This window comes from Pantherophis guttatus, chromosome 3 (genome assembly GCF_059756535.1).
Source record: "Pantherophis guttatus breed Tessera chromosome 3, ASM5975653v1, whole genome shotgun sequence".
In the NCBI taxonomy this organism is placed as follows: domain Eukaryota; kingdom Metazoa; phylum Chordata; class Lepidosauria; order Squamata; family Colubridae; genus Pantherophis; species Pantherophis guttatus.
The window spans coordinates 86,911,927-86,937,826 of NC_142065.1; the positions used below are offsets into that span (position 1 = coordinate 86,911,927).

At 36.3% G+C, this 25,900-nt stretch overlaps 1 protein-coding gene across 5 annotated transcripts; it reads left to right on the top strand.

The window, feature by feature from the left end:
• Positions 1-25,674, top strand: SLC35A3 (solute carrier family 35 member A3). 5 transcript variants are annotated; one of them, XM_034437334.2, is made up of 8 exons: positions 1-397; positions 14,027-14,231; positions 15,131-15,285; positions 15,373-15,495; positions 16,660-16,831; positions 19,992-20,110; positions 22,172-22,305; positions 23,836-25,674. In XM_034437334.2, exons 1-8 carry the CDS (start codon positions 149-151, stop codon positions 23,924-23,926), a joined length of 1,248 nt encoding a protein of 415 aa, XP_034293225.2. In that variant the 5' UTR covers positions 1-148; the 3' UTR covers positions 23,927-25,674. The 5 variants fall into 5 exon arrangements, 4 of the variants coding, with proteins under 4 accessions (XP_034293225.2, XP_087747248.1, XP_034293224.1 ...); XM_087891122.1 differs by having other exon boundaries at positions 204-397; positions 15,373-15,457; positions 16,664-16,831; XM_034437333.2 differs by having other exon boundaries at positions 375-1,202.
• The last annotated feature ends 226 nt before the right edge of the window (positions 25,675-25,900 follow it).

A 25,900-nucleotide genomic window follows, 5' to 3' on the forward strand; every position in this document is an offset into this window, starting at 1 on the left:
TGTCTGTCTGTCTGTCTGAAATACAGTACAGGCTCCTACAGACAGGAATGTATTTTAACAATTGGCAAATGGAGACAGAAAGAGAGAGAAAGAGAAGGTGGGGGGGGAGAGAGAGAGATTGCATCAAACGCAGAGGCAATCTTTTCGGATGTTGCAGTTCCCTTTTCTGCCAGCCCCGTCGGCCTCTACTCTTCCAGGACGCTCCCTCTGCTGCCTCTCTCGCTACGGAGCGTCTTTCCCAGAGACTCCTAGCAGGCTGGCAACGCGGGGGGGAAAAAAGCCGCGGGCCTGGGAACCGAGCGCGCGGAGCCGCGGCTTCAGCCGGAGTAGTGACGGGGCGGCACCGGGGAAAAAGAAGCACCCGGAAGGGAAGCGTGCCAGGCTCCCAGCGCGGCAGGTGAGAGTCGGGAGAAGAGACCCGGGAGGGCTAAAGCGGAAACGGGGGGATTGCTAAGCAGGGAGGGCAGGTCCGCAAACTGGGAACTACTAGGCGCGAGCGGACTGGGAGGATCTGGAGGCGGCCGGGAGGATCTGGTGGGATAGATGCCGCTTAGGTTGAAGCAAGGCAGAGCCTGAAGGCGGGTAGCGAGGGATGGGATGCAGGGTAACCTTCCCCATGGCGGGCAAAAGTGGAGAGATGGCAGGGTAGGATTGCACTAGCGCTCGCCCTCGCCTCGTCAGCAAGCCTTAAAGCTGCTGCTTCATATCGAGGCTGGTAACCTCTGCAGCGGAAACCTCCTTTGGAGAACGCGTCCCTGAGGATATGCGGAGTGCCATTCCTTCAAAGTTAAGGCAGCTGGATCGCCTTTCCCTTTGGGACTGGGATGGGGTTCGCTGATTCGAGGAGAGCTCTGCTCCCTCTCGAACTCGCTTTCGGTAGCCAAGGGTTGCTGTCGAGGAATGAATGGATGAATGAAAACGCCTGTTCCCGGAGCATGCACAGAGTGCTTATTACCTCGGTTTGCTAAAAGGAGCGGGTGGTGCGTAATCCTTGAGGCGTGAAGCTTCACAATGCTTGGAGATGAGGATTTTTTTTAAAAAAAATAATAATCCTAACTCTAACTATAGAAATTAAACGCGAAAGCTTGCAGAACTAGAGGAGCAACATATATTAATGGCAGGAAGTGCCTTAGGCAGGAGCGAAGGGATTAAGGAACAATAGCTTTGGGGACAAGAAGCAGGATGCACGACTATTCCGAAAGGTGAGTTACAGTGCAGTGGGCATGATAAAAATCAATGTAGATAAATGTATATGAGGCAGTATAGATCAATGATACCCGAAACAAGGACTATCTGACCATATGTATGCATGTGTCCACTCCCTCTATACAGATTAAGTCATTTGCATGTAAGCAAGTTTTTATAGTATGGACTTTGGAATAAAATGGGAATACAGTGGTAAGATTTTCAATGTATGGGCAAAGGAACAGAAAAATGAAAAAGTAGGTTAACCTTGTTATTAAATAAAAAGTCCTTTGACTTTCCTGTATAAATGAATGTTGATCATTCATTATGGCACATTCAAAGCACGAAGTAAGAGGTTATTAATAATCAGTTTGAAGCAAGAGGCATAGAATAATGCAAAGAAAGATTGTTCTACTAGTACAGAAAATTGCATCAAACATATACACAAAGGGCAAACATTCTTTAAAAGTTACACTATTTTTATTCAAATATATTGTATAGAGACATATTTATATTTTAAAATATATGGCTGCTGACAGATCCTGTATGTACTTTGAATTAATTCCTATTTTGAACCAAGTTTATACGTTTATTTTTATTTGATTATTTGTTTTTTAAATTCATATGCCACCTATCTCAGTAACCTGCTAGGAAACTTTCTGCTGACAGGGAGAATAGCATATGTGCAATATTGATGTATTAATAAGTGCTACATACCCAGCTATGTTTGTTTAAACATCACTAACAGTTTTTATATTGTTGTAATAGAGAACAAGTAAGGTCTAAATCAAATGCTACATCCTGTGTATACTTGATAACTATTAACCATCTAAGAATTAGTAATACTCTGTGCATCCCAGAATTTCCATCATTCCTGGATTCTCATCCCTTTATCCTTCCATTATATGTCATCCTGTTATGGTAGTCATCTTATGATGGATGCTAATAGACATGTCATTCATTGTATAATTGTTCTTCTAAAAGCTTTGGAGTTTATACGACATAGCATTGCATTTGTAATTCTGTCACTTTTCTCCACATCATCTGCATTTTTCTCTTATTAGAAAAACAACCATTTCAGTGAAAAAGATGGAATAGTTCTCTTTGATTAATAGCGCTAGTAAATAGACAACTATTTTAAAAAGTATTCTGATATTACTTTTACTATAATTTTGACATACTAGCCTTACAACATTATTATTTTTTCATTTAAAAGATTTTTCGGTTCATTCATTGTTAAAAAATTATTCAGGAAAACTACATTTTTAAATTGGAATTTTCCCTACCTCTCACTAAAAAAATATGACAGAAAAGTGTGAATTTGTCAGATAAGAAACTTGTCGTGGCATAATTACACAAGTAAAATAGGAACTCACTTTTATAGGAAACTAATAGAAAACTGCATATTTTATATACTGTATTTAAAGCATCTGGAATCAGCAGTAGAAAATATTAATATTGTCCTTTTCACTATCCTTTCAATAAGGCAAGACTATGAAAGTAATTTAATCACAATCTACATGCCTCAGCTGGGAAATCTTTGAACAATATTAGTACTCATTATGGTGAACCGGATTAACTGGCAAAGTTGCCATCATTGGAATGCTTCAGTCTTTTGTACAAATATTTTAAAAGATAAAACACTACTCAGATATCACTGTTCTTTGTTGAACCATTGAAAGAAAGTCTTTCCATAATAGAACTTGTTCTTAGCTTATTTTTTTAATGCAAAGAATATTTTTTTAAAAAAGTAAAAGAATAACAAAGGACAATGTTAGCAGATAGACAGAATAAACAGAATGTGATTCAGTAGGTTAATATCCTGGAATTTAGATACTTTATCAAATTTGAACTAGGAACTGCATAGAAGTGACAATATGTCTGCTGTTTTCTGTATTTGAAAACCATATGTACTTTTCCTGTATCTTTAACAACTATGAATCAAGTTGCACCACATCTGATTTAGATAAGTAAGTTCCAGATGCTGTCATCTTCCATTTGCAAATATCTAATATTTTGCCACTTTTCTATCTTTTCTTTGCCACAAAAGGTAGTTGAAGGATATAAGGACAAAAGAACTGCACAAGAGCTTCTGATTAGAAAAGCTAGAATCTATTTCTCTGGAATTATGTTCTAGCTCTGCATTGTAGGTTTCTATCTGTTCTTATTTAAATAGTTTCTTTAGACATTACTAATCTCAGACTATTAAGCGTGGCATCTTAGAAAAATCAAGTGGAAAAGGCAAGTTTAGATAATATAAATGTAATGGAGTAAGCTAAAGTGCATTGGAAACAAGCAGTACAGGAAAGGTGAGCTTATTTCTTCATTCATCTGTGTTTGTAAGTTGCCCAAGGCAACTGACAATACAGGTAGTCCTCAACTTATGATCACAACTGAGCCTGACATTTATCTTGCTAAGGAAGACAGTTAAGTGAGTTGTGTCCCCAGTTGGCGCTTCCGAGGCAGCTGCATGCTGTATGAGGAATTCTCCCCCAGGTTGCAAATGGAGATTTCCTTGTGAAACCTAGGGAAGATGGCCTCATGCCAGGCTGGACATGCTTCATCAAACTGGGGTGGCCGGGGTTTCCCTGAGCAGCTGTGGGTTTGGGCTGGGCCCAGCTGGCCTGGGCCTTGCACTATGCAGCAACCTGGGTTCTTGGCTGTGGCGACTGTGGTGGTTATGGCTTCATGTTGTGATGAGGCATGAAGGTTTCTTGAAGCCCCAGAGCTGTGGTGCACCAAGAAGCCCCTGAGACACAGTACAGGAAGTTCTCGACTTACAACAGTTCATTTAGTGACCATTCGAAGTTATAATGGCACTGAAAAAAGTGACTTGTGGCCATTTTTAACATGACTATTGTGGCATCCCCATGGCCATATAATCAAAATTGAGACGCTTGGCAACTGACTCATATTTATGAAGATTGCAGTGTCCTGGGGTCATGTGATTCCCTTTTTTGACCTTCTGTTGTGGCCTGTTGGCTGCCGGCCCCTCCAGCAGCCGAATCAGATGAGGAGGAGGTGTGGGAGTCAGGGTCAACATCAAGGCAACCTGAGAGGTCTGAGGGGGAAGAGGGAGCGGTCAGAGAGAGAGACAGAGGCGGAGCTTGGGCGTCTGTCAGCCCTCAGATGGAGAGTCAACAGCCCCTAGGTCCAGAGGTGGCTGATGAGGAAGAGGAGGAATAGCTGGGTCCAGTGCCTGATGCGCGGATGCGCAGAAGGCAGAGGAGAGCAGAGCAGTGGAAATCTGTGGGCTGATCCTTGGGACGGAAGAGCCACTGCTGCTAGCGAAGCCCCATCCTAGCTCTGTGGATAAAAGGCAGGGGGCGGAGATGAATAGATGTGGCAGACAACTATTCATCTTCATGCCAGACAGACTTGTTAGCCCCCTGTAAGAAACTTTTTGCCAGGGCTGCTGGCACTCCTAATAAAAGAATCATTGCTTCAACTACAGAGGGTGTGTCGTGTTTGGGGAGCTGGGTCAGAACACCTTCTGACAAGCAAAGCCAATGAGGAACCAAATTCACTTAACAACCGTGTGACTAACTTAAGAATCTCTGATTCATTTAACAAATGTGGTGAGAAAGGTCGTAAAATGGGGCAAAACTCACTTAACAAATTTCTCAGCCACATAAATTTTGGGCTCAATTGTGGTCATAAATTGAGGACTACCTGTATAGCAAGTAGCCCCAGAGCTGTGCAGTTACTTGCTGCTTCGCAAGAGAGGGTGCAAGCTGACCAAAAAGGCAGAAATGGTGGGAAATAGTCAACGGGGGTAGTTGGAGGCAATGACTTATCTTACTGAAACTCAGAGTTAAGGGGGACCAAACCCAGAATAGCTTGGATTGGGGTGAGTCCTCAGCTAACAACCAGTGGAATTCAATTAACAATGGCACTAGGGAATGCTGGATGGCTGATGCTAAACAGTGCAGTCACATTATGTCACATTTTACAACCGCATTGCTTAGCAATGAAAAATTCTGGTCCCAATTGTGGTAGTAGGTTGAGGACCTTCTCTGCTGTGTAGGTCTGGTAATCCCTGATAGTATTCACTAGATCTAATTCTGTTTTGCTTCTGAACTTAGACAAGATCAGGAAGTAGCAAAGAAATATACCAAAGGAGAATTCCCAGAGCAACAATTTTTTAACATGATTGTTGTTATAGAGGTTTTTTTTATTCTTGCCAAATAGAAAGAAGGAAATCTCCACTGGCCACAAAGGACAGTAGGATTATTCCTGTTTACCAAATACTGCTTTAATAAAATCTACAGGTAAATTGTGGCAAGCAAATTGAACCTTTTATGGGAGTATTTTAAGAAGAACCTCAAATTTAATTTGTCAGTTATAATCTGTCAATTTGCGAAAGAAGAATCCAGTAATTATATTTATATTTCATAGCCTGATTTCCTACATTTTAGTAATGTTTGCAATATATTTCTCTAGGTAGGAAGTCCTTGAAGTAGAAAATATCATTCAAAGTATTGCAACAGAGGAATTTGAATAAATAGAACTAAAGGGACATTGAAACACAATCCCAGTGTGACACTGTATACCATTTTGGGATGTGACTATCTCTATGAAATAAATTATGATTCTGGGCTTTACAGGTAGTCCTTGACCTATGACTATAATTAAGCCCAATATTTTTGTTGTTAAGTGAAACATTTGTTAAGTGAGTTTTGCCCCATTTTATAATCTTTCTTGCCCCAGTTGTTAAGTGAATCACTGCAGTTGATAAGTTAGTAACTCGGTTGTTAAGTGAATCTGGCTTCCCCATTGACTTTGCTTGTCAAAAGGTCGCAGAAGGGGATCACATGATCTTGGGACATAGGAACAGTCATAAGTATGAACCAGTTGCCAAGCATCTGAATTATGACCACATGTTCATGGAGATGCTGGAAAGGTTGTAACTGTGAAAAATCCTTATAAGTCACTTTTTTTCAGTGCCATTATAACTTTGAACGGTCACTAAATGAACTGTTATAAGTTGAAGACTACCTGTATGTGCTATGACAATTTATCTTCTCATGCTCATAGAGGTACTATGCTATAACTGATGTGGCATCTTTGGGACAAGCACAATAATCAAGGAAGCAGCAGCATATAATCATCATCCCAACAAAGTGAAATTTGGGGGATTATTTATAATTAACTCTGCTGGTGAATCCTTCAAAATATTTATAGCACAATCGCATACATTTGTAATTAAGGTTAACCTTAATTTTTTCACAACAGGATTGTTTTTATTCCTATACTGCTCTTCCTCCCAAAGTTTAGTGGAATATAATTTCGATTCCCAGGACGGAGGGGCTGCATTCTAATGGAGCAAGAGAGAGCACAGTTTAGATAGTTTGGTTGGGACAAAAAGGGTCAAGAGATCTCTTCCCTAGAAGTTCTCAATATATATCTTTAATGATGTAAGTAGTCTGCTTTAGTCTGGCAAGATTCTGTCTGTAGGTGAGAAATAATAAAGAAAACTGCTTAGCGGTTTCTCTGCATGTTTTTTGGAGCCTGACACATAGGGAATTCGGAGCAAAATATGTTTAATATATTTCTGAAACAATGTCAAATATTATATTTGTTGCAAAGTATTTATATTTGAAAGTCCTTAGAGACATTAAAGCACAGGGAAGGAGAGGAGAGCTAGAGCAACAGTCATCTATGCTAGAAACCAAGATTCCAATAACTACTGGAGGCTACTGAAATGACACTGGTTCTGTATTTAATATTTAATATTAAGTGCTTTGTGAAATGAGATCTTATGCTGAAGATCATCAACCTTAGGTTGCTAAGCTAGAGGAAACAGTAGCATACTGGGTGATTTATTGCTCCTGTAGAAAATGTAGATTATTGTTGCGTAAGTGCTGACAGGTCATTTGGCTTTAGTACAGTGCTAGAGTCTACACTGCACTGAAAGAATTTTTTCTTTGTACATTACTTTCTGTCCATACGAGCTGTGTGAAAACTGGATTTGGAGTTATTTAGCTATGGAACTACTACTTCTACTGAAAAATGAACTTTTCCCCTAAACTTCAAGTTTGATGTTTACTGAAGAATATGAGCATGAAAAAATGGATTTGGCAAGTTGGGAAGACCCAAATTTTGAGGTTTTGAACTTGTACAGCAGCAGATACCGGTTGATATACTTTATGTATATCAACCAGATATACTGAATGAATAACCAGAAGACTGAATGAATACTGCTCTCATTTCGGCTTGGGAATCATGGAAACTCAGAAAGAGAAGTTTGTTCTTGAAGTTGGTATATCTATATGCATTTTAATAACATTTTCTAGTAGTCTGAATTATTTATTAGGAAAATAATATTAAGAAAATTTTGAGTTACACTGAATATTGGTAAAATGTAAAATGGTTAGGATCCAGAGATGTGCTGTTTAGTATGCCAAAAGAGTTTCAAATTTGTCAGGCATTTTCTTGCCTTTTTCATTGATTAGTAGATCTCAGTGCGGTGCTATATGTTACTTTTAGAAATATCAGTTTTAAAAACTGCATTTGAAGAGGAAGTAGATGTGTTAGAAATCTTAGCACTGGATATTCAGTAAATTTTACAAATTGTGTCTTGTGCCCTGTGACATAAGCAACACCTCTTTAATTATATTAGAAATGAAGCACATGTTCAAAAAACAGCATGAAATTGAATATTTTGATTGTTGTAAATTGCCATTATATTGAATTTGTTCATTGTATGTCTACTTTCTGTAGGATCAGTTGTGTTGCTTTGAATATACAGTAATTACTAGTAGATAGATTCCGATTCAGAACTTAAACCTATGTAAAAGTGTTTGGTTTAGAAATTGTGGCTAGACTTCTTAAAGTTTATTTTAATGAACAGAAAATAGTTATTTGGTATCTCTGGACAAAAGTGGTAAAACTTGTGTCCAGGGTAAATAACTATTCATCTTGTTAAAATAAATCGGTTGACTATGTTAAAGTCAATACTACATAACACTTGAATAATTAACTTAAATATTTAATTCTTACTGGCTTATATGTTAGTATTTTTACTACTCTCCGAATTAAACTAAAATGTTCTGGACATATGAACATTATACAGAAGGATTCTAACAATATAGATATATAGTAGCGTGTATGTATTTATACTTTACCTGAATACACATGGGGGGGGGGGTACCCTCAATGAAGATAATGGCAAAGTTGCCAAAACATGTTTGGCTTGCCTTATGCCCCAAATTTACAATGCCTTAGAAGATAATTTTTATAATTCCTGTGTTTTACAATGTTCTTAATCCTAAGAATAAGCTTGGTATTCTTTTTAGTACTTTGTTAATTTAAAATATGCACATCCAAACAAATTTCCAGTAGAATGGTGCCCATTCCTTTTGTTTAGTTTTATTCAGATGAACACCTTACCTCATAATTCTACCAATCCATATTTTTTCAGATGACATGCTGAGTCTATGCAAGTTTTCACACAGTCTGAAATTGTCCTCTAAAAAAAGAGTAAAAAAAATAAAGAAATGGAAATCCTCTCATCTATTCTTCCCTCAAAGTGTAAGATGATAGTAGATTCTAATTATTCCTGGGTACAAAAATTATATCACTTTAGTCCCAAATACAATGGAAAGCTATATAGTTGTATCCTTCCCTCAAGTGATAATAATTTATAATATAGCTCTCCATCTGCCCAATCCAAATTCTGATTTTCAGAATGTTATAACTACAATGAGACCTATTTTTTGAAATGACATGGAGATATCTATCTCTTCAATGTTTCCTTTGCCAAACACATTTAAAATTGAATTGTTTGACTCTTGATTCAAGACAAGTAAGTGTCTTTTATGGAGTCAAACTATCCTTTGTGAATTGTTTTAAAAGAACTTGGCTTTTGTTTAGGCTTATTTATTACCTTTCTGCCCCAGTAAAATAGTTTAAAGCAACAATAAAAATAGAACAAACAATTAACATCTGATAAAAACAGAATCACTCTTAATGTCTTTAGTCCCTCTGAGACTGAAACACCTTCGCTAAAGAAGAAAGTTTTGTTTTCTTTTTCTGAAAACAGAAAAAGGAAAAAACCTTATTAAAATTCCTAAGGAAATTATTGCATAACTTGGGGCAAGCAAAAGGAAGGGCCTTTTCTGGTATGTCTAATAAATGGTGTTTGGAAAGTGCTTATATCTTTAAGAGAATGTCTCCTGCTGCCCTTTTTGGGTGGTTTTTTTTTTAGGCCCCAGCTATTTTGGATTTTAAAAATTAGAACACCACCACCTTAAATTGTGCTTCAGAAAGCTTGGCTGCCTTCAGGTCTATCAATATGGGCACAGTTTGGTCCTAATAGCATGCATCCATTAGCAGCCTGAATACAGAATTTTAAAATTTGCCTTTCATGGAGCTCATTGTAGCTGTTGCCCTGTAACCATGCAACTGTTGCTGGTTCGAGAAGAGTTGCAATGGACGTATAACATGATGGAGCAAGTGCCCTCCTTGCCTCTGTCACTAACCTGGAAATCCATAAAGAGATAGAGATCAAGAAGCCTGTGAACTTTCTCTTTCAGGGGAAATGTGAAGAGCCTTGGTAGTACAGTGGTCTAAGGCACCCTGTTATTAAGCTGGTTATTAAGACCAGATGCCTGCAATTACTGCAGGTTCGAATCTCGCCAAGGCTCAAGGTTGACTCAGCCTTCCATCCTTTCTAAGGTAGGTAAACTGAGGACCCAGTTTGTGGGGGCAATAAGCTGACTTTGTATAAATATACAAAAGAATGAAGGCTATTGGTTAACGCATTGTAAGCCGCCCTGAGTCTCCAGAGAAGGGCGGCATATAAATCAAATTAAAAAAAAAAAAAAATGTAGTCCCCATCCATAACACCCAGATCTTCTGACTGATCACAACACTTTTGGTTTAGTTATTATTGAATATAGACAGCAGTCCTGCTGAATCTGCTTACATTGGAATTAAATGCAATAGACTCAAGATTTCTTCCAGTGTCGTTCAGCAATTTGGGACAAGATGAAAGGGTGTGGGATGTCACTGGCTTAGACTTGAAAAGTAATCTACCAGCATCGGAGATATGCAGTATATAGAACTAACATGGGCATCGTGTTTTAAGATCTGCATTGGCATCTCTCTGTTGACTGATATTCAAAGAAGCCACAGCTTTTACAGGGCTCACACAGTGGCTCAGCAAAATGTCTGTTTGAATAAGGGAGGCATACAGGAAAGGATGTGACTTGATTTTACCATGTTTTTGCTCCTATTTATTCAAATGTATATTTTTCTGAGCCTGTGTGACTAACTGCCTTTGGCTTTATATATATGGAGTTTCCATTTGGATTTTAGTTCTTGGATCCTGATCTGAACTGGAAACTGAAATACTTATTCTGGTGGCTACAAGGGATGGACGAAACAAACATATATATCTTCTTGACAGATGGGTGGTTATACAAATTTGTTTAATACATGCATAAATAAATAAAATCTTAACATTCAATTGTTTCCCTCAGCACCAGAGCCACCTTCAAAAATTTGTTCCTCCTTTCCTGAAGTGAAACTGGTTAGTTTAGATTTTGTGCTATTTCGCAAGAGTAAACAAATGTCCAGAGAATGCAGATGATTTTGCTGATAATTTCTTCAAAGGGTGAATTTTTTTCTTTTTCCTGTTTTTTTTTTAAACCTACACATTGTTACCAGACTTTTTTTCTTGCTTGTTTTTCCACCATAACAGGTCAGAGGGAGAGATATCTTAGGTAAACATTATAGGTTTTAATTTCTTTTCCTGAGCAAATAGTACTGAGAGGACTAGTAATACCCTAACTCCTTCAGAGCAAGCTGTTTTCATTTTCCTTTAGGAGTGGAAGGACTTTGCTAAATATACAATAGTATATTTAAAGCCTTGAAGTTTAGGAGCAAACAATATGGGTAGAGTTGGCATTCTCTTCAAACAGATGCTGCTATTTCTACCCCTGTGACATAAGCAACACCTCTTTAATTATATTAGAAATGAAGCACATGTTGGAAAAAGCCGCAATAAGCTTATAATTCTTAAAACTATATGCAAGAGCTGCCTTCTATACTGTATAGAAGAATCTTTATGATTAGAGGAGATTAATTTATGGATAATCTCCCCAAAGGTGTGAATTATCCCCTTCACTTTTCTTTAAAGATCATAAATCAGCAATATGCATTTGTTCAGGCATTGCATAGATCTATCCAGAAAGATAACCAATAATTAATACTCAGAAAACAAATGTTCAGCATATTTAGTGATAGGGTACTTATTTGGTTTAGGTTAGGGTTCCATACACCATAGTTAAACCATTTAGCATGGCACATGAATCCAAATATTGTGAGGCCAAAAGGTTTCTGAGGAGGAAGTTTTGACAGAATGATGGAAAACAGTTAAGAATTTAGGACTTGTTATTTATTATCTGAGTAAATTTTCAAGTGTCTGTCAATTGTTCTGAATGAAGTATTTTAATAGCAATTTTTAGAGAACCATTTTACTGTGTGGGTCTCTTAATTTGTGAGATGGTCTTAGGAGCAGAATGGTATTTTGATCATTTCATTACAACAACAACAACAATTAAAGTTTGTAATACTATAAAGTTGGCTGTATTGTCAATGTTTTTAGGGCTAAATTACAGAAAGAGTAATTCCACAAGGAAATTAGTAACAGAGGCCTTTTCCCACTGCAACAATTGGTCATGTTTTAGTAAGTTATCCTCACCAATAAGCAAATAAATAAATTTAATTATATTTAATATAATTCAGTCCTAACTTCAACATGGGACATGTTTCAGTACTCTTCTGTGACTTAATCCCAAGTCATGCAAAAACCCACAGACAGGTAATTCTTTTATTACGGCCAACAGAAACATCACAAAAACGTGAAGACTTTGAATGTTCTGGAATTTTTTAACAAGATAGTGAATGCATACTATAAAACTGGGACTGCAAACGAGGAAAAGGAGTCTGATATTTGATGTAGCCATGGGGTCTCAACTTGTGACAGATTTTGTTCTCAAGGTTTTTCTTTCTTGTACAAAATGTCGGTCTACTCTATTGACACAGTATTTTTTTTTATGAGCAACATAGGAGAGAGCAATATTCATATTTTGACTAAATTCTCAAAAAAGGCAAAGCTTCTTTTTACCTTTGAGAAATGATACAAATAGTGGGTTCAGCTAAAAGTTATATTGAGAATTATATGTATTATAACCAAGAGCAGAGCATTAATTTTAACTTAACTTTCGAACGTGCCCTGAAGACCTTTCTGTTTCAACAAGCAGGGCTAGCATAAACATCTAAATTCTATGCCAAAGTCTTAGCAGATACACCAAGTTGACTCAATTTATTATTTACTGTTTATAAAAAAATAAATAAAAATATTATTATATGTATATAAAATCTTAATCTGTTCACCGCCCTGAGTCCTTCGGGAGAAGGGCGTTATAGAAATTCAATAAATAAATAAATAAATTAGTCTAGATTGGCTATCAGTCTTGTTAGACAAGGAACTTCCCTTTAGAAGTTGGTTTCTTTTTTTTTTTTTATTGCAAAAGTTTTACAATTACATTTTCACCCCTTTTCCCCCCCCAACACCCACCCCAAACTTCCCAACCACCCTAACCCTCCCCTCCCCCCCGGACTTCCACACAATAGTCATATCAAGTAAAGAAACCCCCCTTAATATAAAACTTGTATAAAACTTGAACCCCTCCCTCCCCCTTATAATTTTTTTTTTCCTTTTCATTACATTAAAATATTTCTAATACATTATTTTCAAATGAAGGCTATTTGGTACTTCCTAGTTTGATATTTGTTCTGAATATATTCTATCCACTTTTTCCATTCCCATTCATAAGTCTCTTGTGAACAGTCTTTTAAGTATGCTGAAATCTTCGCCATCTCTGCAAAACTGGCCATCTTCAAAGTCCATTCCTCAATAGTGGGCAAAGTTCATTTTTCCAGTATTTACCTATCAACAATCTTGCTGCTGTTATCATATACAATATCAGTTTTGTTTCACCCAATGTAAAGCCCTTAACTATACCCAATAAAAACAGTTGTGGAGAAATTTGAATTTTTTTCTTCAAAACATTCTGCATGACCCACCAAATTTTTATCCAAAAAGCCTTAACTTTCCTACAGGTCCACCAAACATGATAATATGTGGCATCTAAACAATCACATCTCCAACATTTTGGCTGAACATTAGGGTACATACACGACAACTTTTTGGGATCTAAATGCCATCTATAAAACATTTTATAGAAATTTTCCCTCAAATTCTGAGACTGTGTAAATTTAACATTCTGAACCCAGATTTTTTCCCATGTTTCCAACATCACTGATTCTTCAAAATTTTGTGCCCACTTAATCATACAATCTTTAACTAATTCAGTTTCTGAGTCCCTTTCTAGCAAAACATTATAGAGCCTTTTGATATGTATTGGACCTTTCTCTTTTATATGTCTAACCAATTCTTCCTCATGCAACATAATACCAGTTTTTTGGTCCTCTTTCCATCTCGATTGTAGTTGATTATATTAGAATTTGGTTTCTTAAAGCACTTGATTCTATAGATCTACCAAGAAATCTCCAACTGGCTGATATTAAAGAAAACTTACTAAGCATTCAAGACCAGATTCTTATTAAATATAAAGAATAATGTAATTCAAATAAATTAATGTAAATCAAATTAATTAATAAAATAGTAAGAATGACACATTGCCTTATTGTCCTTCCTAATGTGGCCCTTCCCATTTTATATGCTGGCCCTGCTCTCAAGAAGGAATATATCATGTGACAAAGTAATTTCTACAATTAATTCTTTCCCTCTTTTGTCTTTCTTTTTCAGGAAGGTGATTGTCAAGCTATGTCTACCAACTTAAAATATCTTTCTTTGAGCATATTAGTCTTTCAGACAACTAGTTTGGTATTGACTATGCGATATTCTCGGACGCTGAAAGAAGAAGGACCTCGCTATTTGTCTTCAACTGCCGTGGTCATTGCTGAACTTTTGAAAATTACAGCTTGCATTTTATTGGTTTACAAAGACAGCAGTAAGTATTTCAGTAATATCTTTAGATATTATAAGGAGTTAATAAGACACCTTCCCAGGAGTAAATCAAATGCATTGGCCAAATAAGTATATTTATTAAAGAAGCATACAAAGAAGACTTGGAAATAAGGTTTACAGTAGATAGCTAACATAAACTTAAGTTACCTAAACTTGAAAATATTTACAGAAGGGGTACATGGGGTTATGGAGAGTAATTGCCAGGAAGGGAAATTCAAATTTGATTCATCAGTCCCTTGAATGATATATAATAATGAGCTGTTTTCTGGGAATTCATACTACAGATAGTCCCTGATTTACAACCATTTGCTTAATGACAGTTTGAATTAATAACAGCTTTGAAAAGTGTGCATTAACAATAGCCCCACAGTCACATAATCACAATTTCTGACGGTTTCTGGTAAAAAAAACCTCCATTGTAGAAAGTGGATTTGCACTTAAAATGCATCACTCAACTCATAATTACAGTGACTCAACATATGACTGCAGTAAAAATGGTTGTAAAATCAGATCCGGTGAGGTGGTGACTTGAGTTAGGACCGTAATGAGTTATGACCAAAATTCTGGTTCCAGTTGAGGTCGTAAATTGAGGACTACCTGTATACTCTGTAGGTTATACTATGAAGGTACAACTTAGCATAGGCACACAAGTCCATTTACTAGATTTTGGTCTAGCTGTGTCTACCCATGTTCATTATTTAAGGAAATAAAAATAGTGAGAAGAAGGAGGGGAAGCTAGGTCCTTCACAAGTTTAAAATATGCCAGTCCCTTAGAAATTGCATGTTCCACACAAAAGCATTAAAATGTTTAACTACAAAGTGATTACAACGGATAGGCTTCCTTCTAACCAACAATATGTATTGCATTTTCTCTTTGCATAGAGTGCAGCTTGCGAACTCTAAACAGAGTGTTACATGATGAAATTCTTAATAAACCAATGGAGACACTTAAACTTGCTATTCCTTCCGGGATTTACACTCTACAAAATAACCTGCTCTATGTTGCTTTATCAAATCTAGATGCAGCCACTTACCAGGTACTTTATTTTGATAGTGTCTTATTGTTAAAACTCAGAAATCAAATCAGGGGCTATTTTATTTTATTTTTTCTTTTACCTTTTTAGGTCACATATCAACTGAAAATCCTCACAACTGCATTATTTTCCGTGTCAATGCTCAGTAAGAAATTAGGCGTATATCAATGGCTTTCATTAGTGATTCTGATGGCTGGTGTTGCATTTGTACAGGTAAATACTGTTATGAATATATGTCTTAATGCTGGCAGGGAAAATTTTAATTTATTTTGGTAATAGAAACTTGGTTGATGCCTCATAACTCTTATACTGTGTTTAAATAGGATTTGGCTCCCCTCTAGCATACCAGCTATAATGAAAAAGAGGTACTTTCACAAAGTTAGTTTATCTGAAGACTACTATCCCATCTTCTTTCAGTTGTATTTCTTGTGCAGGTTTAACTTACAGATAGTAGGTTTCTGATCTCTGGATTACAGGTAGTCCTCAACTTACAACAATTTGCTTAGTGACCATTTGCAGTTACAATGGCACTGAAAAAAGTGACTCATGACCATTTTTCATACTTACAACCATTGTAGCATCCACATGGTCATATGGTCAAAATTCTGACACTCGACAACTGACTCATATATGCAGTGTCCCGGAGTCATGGGAACCCCTTTTGCAACCTTCTGATAAGCAAAGTCAGTGGGGTAGACAGATTCATTTAACAACCATGCTACAAACTTAACAGCTGCAGTGATTCACTTAAGAAATGTGGCAAGAAAGGTCGTAAAATGGGGTGAAATTCACTTAATGAATGTCTCACTTAGCTACATAAATTGTGAGCTCAATTGTGGTCATAAGTCGGCTACCTGTATATGGTAGCCTTCTTCTGAAGTCACTCTAGTTTGTCATTGTTCTTTTTAGCCTGCGATGTACAGAACTGAACATAGTATTGTAAATGTAGAATGAGATAGTTATTTTCCATGATCTAGACTCAATCTTATGTTAGTAAACCCCTGAATAGTTTTATTGTAACCACTAGCTAAGATTAGAAAGACTAGCTAAGATTGGTAGTTCTTAAAATTCTATTGCATATTATTTAGAATTGACCTAAGAAGAGTAATTACTTCAATGGATTTGTTTTGTCAGTACAGTTTCTTTCAGTATGTGGTGACCAGTTGGTTGCATAGATTAATCACATGCTTGAATGAATAGCCATCAACTGATGGATCTGACTTGATTGAATCTGTGAAATTTGTATGTGAACTGGTTGTAAAGGAGACCATTATATGAAATATTACTGGTGTGCTATTGCATTTTTCCCCACTTCTTTCTTGTTAATTTTATTCTGTAATTTAAATATATTTTAATATATTACTTTATTTCTTTTAGTGGCCATCAGATTTGCAGACAACAACAACTAAAGAACTTTCAGCAGGATCACAGCTTGTGGGCTTGGTAGCAGTACTTATAGCCTGCTTTTCTAGTGGATTTGCTGGAGTATATTTTGAAAAAATTTTGAAAGAAACAAAACAATCAGTATGGATTAGAAATATTCAGCTTGGTAAGTCTTAAAAAAAATCTAAAAGAGATTCAGATATGCATCCGACTATAATTAAGAGCACTTCATTCTGTTAAGTTTAGAGAAATGGTTATAAAGGCTATGCTCTGTTTGATATTAACTTTTCTAAAAGGAACTCTTACTTATATCCTGTTACGAAATATAGGAGTCAGCTTCTGTTTGATTTCTGCTAATATTTAATGGATGATAAAGGCAATGACTAGCATTCAAATTATAGTGCAATTATTACCGTGATACAAAGAATGTAATTTGTTTTTTAAAAAGTTGTCTCATTCTTGCTATATGACAACTCCCTTTTAAAACTTCTATTATATTTTTATGACTTTGGTATGGTGGGGGTTTTGCTATCAGAGAAAAAGTATTGTATGTCTCACTTCAAATAGTTGTAGCTTATGTGTTATATGAGAACCAATTAAATTAAACTAAACATTGCCATCTTTCTATAGCCATTATCACAGGCATCTGAACAAACCAAGATCACATCAAAATGACATGCATGTGGTGATGTCATGATGCATAATCCACCCTTACGTACTTGTGTCCTGTCATCTGATGCAAGTATGTAAGTCAGTTTTTGTGTCATGATGCATGTTTTGTCACCTGCCCACCCCAGTGGCACCCTTCTTTTTAAGAACCCAAAAAATTGAAATATGTGTATCTACAAATGTTTATTTAAGAATGCTTTAATTTAAAGACATTTTTCTGTTTGAATAGAAGTCTAGGATGAAAAAAAATCATAGCAGTATTTTTAACTAAAGATGAAAACAAATGAATATTTTGTCCCAGTAGTTGGATTTAGGAATATAGACTGCTATTTTTTAAAAAGAAAAAGCATAAATAAGTACTATTATTGCACCTGCATTTTACATTCTGTATGCTTATATAAAAAGTACTATGATCCAAAAATTGCCTATTAAAAAAAGTACCTCTCATAGCTCCTCATAAGTTGTAAAGTGAATTTAAAATTGCAGTTGAATGTCTTTAAATTATGGTTGAAAGTCTTAAATTAACTCTATCCATTTTGCTAATTGCCTGTCTTTTAAAATATACAATGTAGTTCAAAGTTCAAATTCAAAGTTCAAATATGGATCACACTACAAACAGCAACAATAAAATGTAGTAACAGATGCAATTTAAAAAATACAGAAAAGTAATACAGGTAGTCCTTGACGGACAAACACAATTGGGACCAGAATTTTGGTTGCTAAATGATGTCATTAAGTAAGTCATCACGTGACCAAACCTAATTATACTACCAGTTTTATTGTGATAGTTAAATGAATCATGTGATCATTAGGTGAATCACACACACATTTATTAAGCAAATCCAGGTTCCCCAATTAACTTTGCTTGTCAGAAGCCTGCTCAGAAGTGACTTACAAGGTACTGCAACCATTATAAATGTGAGCCAGTTGCCAATTTCCCAAATGTATCCTCAATCGTATGTCACTTTTTCTGAAGCCATTGTAGCTTTAAACTATCATTAAACGGTCATAAATTGAGGGCTACCTCTTTGTAATACGTAGGCAGTCCTCCTGTTTTTGATATATTATACAGGTAGTCCATAAGTTACTACAGCAGTTGGGATCAGGATTCACATTGCTAAATGATGTGGTCCTAAAATGTGACCACATTGCTTAGTGATGCAATCCTTTTGATCCTTACTTGTCATTAAGTAAGCCTCGTCTCACAACTTCCCGTTGGCTTCCAGCAACCAAAGTCAATGGGGAAGTCGGCAGGAAGTTGCAAGTTTCAGGTGGTTCACAAAGAGGCTGCTACTGCTGGATAGAAAAGGGAACAAGAGGATGCACTAATGAGGCATGGCATGAATTCATTTAGGCTCAGGGATGCTCCATGGGTGGTGGTGGAGGTGTAGTGCCAGCACAGCAAGGCTGAAGAAGGGTGCGTGATGGTGAGGAAGTCATGGCTCAAGTGCAGCTCAGCTTGAAGTGGCTCGGCTGCTGCTAGTTGAAGGAGAGTGTGCAAGGTGCACTAGTGACAGGGAAGTCTAATGCAAGTTCAGCAAGGTTTTGGGAGAGTGCATAAAGGTGTGTGAGTGGTAGAAAAGGTAAAGCACAATTGTTAAAGGGGCTGGAGGAAGGTGCAAGGGTGGGAGAGATTACCTGAACAATCTGACCTTCCTCGCTGGGTTTTGCTTGATTTTGCTTGAGGAGGTGTGGCAGGGAAGGTTGCAAATCACAATCAAAGTGACTGCAGGACACTGCAACCAGGGGAAGTGCAAGTCAGTTGCCAAGTGCCTATATTGCGATCACATGACTGCAGCGGTCCTGGAACAGCTGGTCTTCAAGGACTGGTTATAACTTCAGTGGTTGCAGGACAAGTGGTCATTAACTGAGGACTACCTGTAATAATAAGATGGGCTGATAGAACTTCCAGAAAGAAAGCCTAATGCAGTTGGGATGGGTTAACTTGGTTTCTATAAAATTTCATTTCATGTAGATGCGAAATCAAAGAGTTCTCCAGTAGACTTTACAAATGACGAGATTAATATTACTACTCTACAGAATTTATTTAAAAATTATAAGCAGCCCTTTTCTGCCCTACAGTGGTAAACAGATGCAACTGCAATTAATAGTGGTTTATACACATTTTGCTGTGATAAGCTGTAGGTAAAACTGCTTCCAAAGTAATTAAGATAACCATTTAAAAATGTAAACTATTGCAGTAAGATAAAAAACGTAGTTTTAAAACTGTAACACTTTTTAAAGAAACAGGTTCTAAATCCAGCAGATAATCATTGGCATGTCTGAATAAGTAAGTATTCAAAACCTAAGTATATCTCTTTCTCACACATGCTTGATAGAAGCTGTTTAGGTCCTTTACGTGTGTAACAGAGACCTTCAACAACTCATTGTAGAAAGCAAATAGCATTTATGAGGTGCTGCATTTAAATCAGCTTTTAGGATCAAAAATTAGGGTGTCATCACCATTCTTTGATATTTTCTTATATACAGCACAAAATACGGTGATAATTAATATTTAGAGATAATAGGAGAGGTTTCTACTTGCATCTGAATTATTAAAGTACATAATCCAAATTGTTACTGGGTAGCATAAAAGAGCAATCGGGATTTCTTTTCTGTCCAACTTACCATGGCTCAATATTTGTCTTGACTTTCAGGATTTTTTGGTAGTGTATTTGGATTGATGGGCGTATACATTTATGATGGAGAACTTGTATCAAAGAATGGATTTTTTCAAGGTTATAACAAGCTTACTTGGATAGTTGTAGTTCTGCAGGTAATACATCCAATATTACATTTTATCAATTGGGCTTGCGTTATGCCAATATTGAAATTACCATTGTTGAGTTATGCATTGATTTGTTCAATTAATACTTTTAAAAAAATCATTCTATTTAACAAGGCAAGGGAGAGCATGCTGACATGGCTTTGGGATGTTTTTCAACCCTTTAACCATAATTCCTAGGTCACATGATGAGGTACAGTAAGTCTTAAATAAGGGAGCATGCAGAGTCTAGCTTCTGAAATACTCTACAGCCCCTTCACCAGCACTGGTCATAGGATCTGTCTGTCTACTTAGTATAATGAAGAAATCTGTTGTGTGACTCTGTATTGTCTTACCCTCGTGATTGTCTCCATGTGTTAATATGTATGTATATATACATTGGAAAGCATAAAGCAGGCTGCACGATATGTTCCATTCTAAGTCATGTGACCAGAGGCAGGGCTTAGAATAGAGCTGTCAACAGCATTCTGAGTAATTGTCAACTGCCTCTCCTAAAATACCTGAGACATTTTTTTTTCCTGAAATGTTTTCCTCCATTTTCAAACCCAGTCTTTTTTTTTCTTTTTTCTTTTTTTGCTAGTTTCTCCCACCATACCAAAATTGAACTTGTTCTGTTCAGTTTTTGGAAGTTTATCTTAAAGGACAGAGTTCCAATATTCCACTGGCGTGGAAAGAATTTAAAAAAATGTCCCTGTTAATCAGGCATATTGAATTTTATTGAATTGTTTTATTATAAATGCTTCCAAGATAAGTTTCCTGTCCCTCACCACTAATTATGAATACCAGTTATTTGAAAAATGAACTTCTGTTTCTTGATAAACTGAAATAGAATTGATAGGAAATAGTTAACTTTGCCTCATTTAATTAGACAGTAGGATTTAAGAATAAGAACAGTTTAACACTTTTGATGTTAATTAAAAAATAATAAAATGCACAGTATGGAAACAACTTTGAACAAAAAGCAAAAGAGAGTATAAGAACTGGATCTGATGAGACTTTAAAACTTGCAAAATTGAATTTTATTTTATGATACAATATTATACATTTTAATATTATATATTACTTTAGTAAAATGTTCTTAGCATAAATCATCCAGAACCAATTATATATTTAAATTAACTTAAAATACTGAATAAATTAAATACTTAAAATACTGAAATTATTCACCGCCCTGAGTCCTCCGGGAGTAGGGCGATATACAAATATGATAAAATAAAATAAAATAAAATAAAATAAAATAAAATAAAATAAAATAAAATAAAATAATAAATAGGAAAATTCTTTTTCAGATTAAACATTTTAGGTAGCCTGCACTTACTATTTCTTCAGCAACCATTCAAAGTTATGACGGTGCTAAAAAAACTTGTGGCCCATTTATGATTGTATTTAAGACTCATTTAAGACTGTATTTTCAGACTGCCAGCACAATTGCATTGCTTCTGATGTGTAAAAGAGCAAACAGTTTACTCTTTTGAAATCTCTCTGCTCTGGGGGTGTGGAAGACAAAAAAAAAAAAAGCAAGCAATTTCTGTAGGCAATCTGTCCTTTGCCTTCCCCCACCCTCAGAGGAGAGAGATTGGAGATAAAAGGATTTCAAGTTGTTTGCATAGCATACCCATGGCTCCCAGCTCCAAGATACGCCATGGTTGTATTAATGTCAGTGTGTACAAGACAGTAATCAGGCACCCTAGCATTCACAAAGGATGAGGCAGTGTTACCAGTCAAACAAAAGCTAATCTTGTCCCAACTGGAGAACACAGTTGCAGTGACATAATTTCCCTAATTAGTAACTGCTTTACTGAGTGATGGAGATCCCAATCTCAATTAGCGTCATTAAGTGAGGACTAGCTGCAATAAAGTACTTATAAAAACCATGGTCTGCCATGGTTAAGGCAGACAGTTGAATAATGTATAGTATTATTCGTAGAATAATGTAATAAAAATAAAGTAATAACTTTTCCTTCAGGATTTCTTTGCTAAATATGTATAGCAAGCTTTATCCGATTAACTGTTAAGATTGATAAAGTGACTATATTTTCAATGTTTTGTCAGGCACTTGGCGGCCTTGTTATAGCAGCTGTTATAAAATATGCAGACAATATTTTAAAAGGATTTGCAACGTCATTATCTATTATATTGTCAACATTAATTTCATATTTCTGGCTTCAAGATTTTGTCCCTACAAGGTAAGTTGTATTTTTAACTTTGTCTTTAAAAACACAAATGCCTTTTACAAGTATAAATAAAGTATAATTTAAACTGAATTTAAATGCTTTGGTGAGTTTGCAAACTAAATATTTTGCACTGTAATAGAGGAACTATCTTTTGTGGAGCAATATTGCACATGTCAACTCAAACATAAATCAGTTCAGCTCCATGGGGTGGATTTACTCAAATAACGGTATATAAGAAAGGAGGTTTAATATGCATGTTTTTCTTTCTACTTTCATCCATAAATTTTAGTAGCTGCATTTTGCGGCTAGATTTTGATGGTATAACATGGGGGTAAGATGGTTATCTGCAAAATGTCTTGAAAGAAAAATGCAGTGTATGGGTTGCCCATTTTTGTCTACAAATTATTGGCCTACATCAGTTGTTTCAGAATAAGGCCGCTTTTTTAAGTAAGTGTGGTTGAATATAAATTAATTTATAATATAATATAATATATAATATAATATTTCAATTCTATTAGTGTTATGATTAATATATTTCTTTCATTGCCTGAAAACAATGAATGAATGAATGAATGAATGGAATGAATAAATAAATGATCTAGGTGCATTTGCATTCAAACGGAAAAATAAAATGTTTTCCTCCAATTATAGCTATAAGACTATAGTTTTCAACTTATGACTAATCACTTAATGACTGTTCAAAGTTACTGCATACCCCGCCTTTGCCACTCCGGTGTGACGCCTAGCAGGCAGTTCTGTTTCCCCTCCACCGCGTGGCACTTGCATTTGCGTGCTGCACCCCCTACACACACACCCCACGCCAGAAGCTGCATGCCATCTGCATTTGCCTGCCGCACACACTCCCACAACCCCCACAATGCCAGAAGCTGTGTTGACCTTGCCCTCCCCGCTTTTGTTGAAGCTGAGTTCTGAGGCAAGCCATCTTTGTGAAGCCCCATAGAGACACCCTCCCACCCTTCCTAGTCCCAACACACTCTTGCCTGTTTCTTTTTTAAATCTTGCATTGCACACTGCCCCCACTCCATAACCTCTGCCCATCGCCAATTGCATGCTGCCCCGCAGCACCATTGCTTCTATCTGCCACCAGATTGGCTGGGAGCTATTTGTCCTGTGCAGCCAGAGGCCAAGGTCAAACTCTGTCTGGGCGAATGGGCAGGGACAAAGGGTCGGGGTAGAGGGCCAGGCATCCATTGGCTGTGGAGATGGCTGTGGGAGTGTCAGTGGAGGAGGAAAGCTGGCTATAAATGGGCTGAGGCAGGTGGCTGTGGGCGAAGGAGGCACGGCCAAGGTTCCGTGCCTAAATGTCCCATTCCGAGCCAAGTGTGCTAGATGGATACATGATGGTTGAGTATTGTTATCTTTTTAATTCATTCCAGTTGTATTTTTAATAGATTTTATCTGTTTATACATTTTTATTGTGTGTCATCCAGTCATTGTGTAAGAGTCATTATATAAAATACCCATTTTATGAATGTACAAAACATGTATTCTAAATGTTTATTCTTTTTCTTTTATCTTTAGTGTGTTTTTTCTTGGAGCTGTTCTGGTAATAGTTGCTACTTTCTTATATAGTTATGATCCAAAGCCAACAGGAAATCCTATTAAAGCATAACAAACTTTTCCATGTCACAATATTTTGCCAATATTGTGGAAAAAGGACTTCTAAATACTGTTGGAGGATTATCAGGCACTGAAAGAGTTTATACTGTGTCAGAAGAATGACGTTTAAATAGTTAAATTTGCAAAACAACTTCTGTAAAAGAAGGGAAGCCCAGAGCAAAACTTGAATGGGTTGCTTCTAGAACCTGGAACTAGAAGTGCTTCCAACTTGAACTCTATGGTTAAATCAGAATGATCTACTGTTTTCAACAGCTGCAGAAATGTCCTATGCATTCTTCTTGCAACAGCACATGGCATACCTGTTTTTGAAAGTTATTTCATCTTTTCTAATTTTATATGAATGCAGATCTGTATATATATATACACACACACACGTTTCAAGTCAGAGATATAAAATTTTGTCCTAGAGTAGTCTTTTCCATACTGATGTCCTCTGGGTGTGTTGGGGTTTGGGTTCTATAACCTACCAAACAATAAATTCACCAGGCTGGCTGGAAAGTTATGGAATCAAAGTATAATATCTGGTGGGAAGATATGTTTTGTTTTGGGAAGGTTTGATGGTGACGTTTCTGATAAGTATTCTTGTTCAAAACCAATGAAGTATCACTGAATCATTGTTTGTAGATTTATAATATTTTATATAGAAAATAATTAATTCACTGAAATTGATGTTGTAAAATGTACTGATGTAAATGTCTTATAATTCATGGTGAATTCTCCAAGAGGAAGAATTTAATATTTTCATTTGGAAGCTTTGTGTGTATGAATGCCACAAACTATATTGCTGCACCATTCTCAGTTTTTAAAATGAGAGCACCAATTAGAAGCAGCATAACTACAGTATCTGGTACTTGTGCTACATTAGATGAATGTCATTGTACATTGCCATAACTGATAATATGTGTATTTGTTCAGAGAACAATTTCTTTACTTGATAAGAACATTCTTACAATTTATGGACAGTACATTTCATTGCTTACTATCTTAATTTGAAAATATTTTTAAAATGTATTTTTAAAAGTAGCCATATAACTCTATAAAGTATTATAGTTCCTTTTGGAGCCACAGTAGTATATTCATGTGTATATAATGTACTATAATATAGAGCTTTAAAAAAATCTGGAAAACTTATTTAACTAAAGTGGCTCTGTCCAGTCTTGAAATTCCAGTTAGAATACATGCTAATTGTATTAACCAAGAAATGAAGAATGTTACTGTGCAATAAATATTAGGCATGAATTGTTCAGGTGTGTAAGCGGAAATGGCCATAAAGCCCAATGGAACCCTCTCTGCTCTTCATTGAATATAAAACTTGAAATTACTTCCAAACTTGGGTCCAGGTAATTGCTTTTGATGCAGAAGAGCTTCGTTGGCAGTGTAGCAAATCTCAAAGGGCTGTAGTCACACCAGTAGAGATCATACCCAGACTATTTTGGAACGTGGAAATATTTAAATATGTTCAGAGAACATAATACAGCGATAGGCTCAGTGAAAGCAGTTTGTGTACATTTGCTTGATTAATGGTAGTACATCATTGAAATCCTCATGGAAATTGCTGCTGAGAAATTATGATTGTAATCGTGGAAGTCATCACTGGCACTTTGTGATCCTCCATGCAGACGTCTGGAACAGCTGAGCTGCATTGTAGGTGGAACTCTTTATTTTTAACACATTGTAGGCCAGTCTGTCCTAAATGTTTATAAAATATATCACAATAAAATAACGTCTACCCTGCATCTCCCTCTGACCCATATGCATCTTTTAATAATTATGGTTCTTCTGAAATTTATAGTTCCTCTGAAACTCATAGAAAACATAGTTGTGTGATATAAGACTAGGAATTTTACATTTTTCCTGGAACGTAGTTACACTAGTTTAAGAATGACAATGAATTAAACTAGAGGTTCATAACCCTTTTGCATTAGTTACATTGGGATTATCCATTCATAACATGTCATTATTGTTT

Bases quoted from the DNA above. Each gene is read 5' to 3' on its own strand.
- SLC35A3 (XM_034437334.2), top strand. From the start codon at position 149: ATGTTGCAGTTCCCTTTTCTGCCAGCCCCGTCGGCCTCTACTCTTCCA. The intron at 16,832-19,991 runs GTAAGTCTTAAA...CTTGACTTTCAG, and splicing joins GATTAGAAATATTCAGCTTG to GATTTTTTGGTAGTGTATTT. The intron at 22,306-23,835 runs GTAAGTTGTATT...TTTTATCTTTAG, and splicing joins CAAGATTTTGTCCCTACAAG to TGTGTTTTTTCTTGGAGCTG.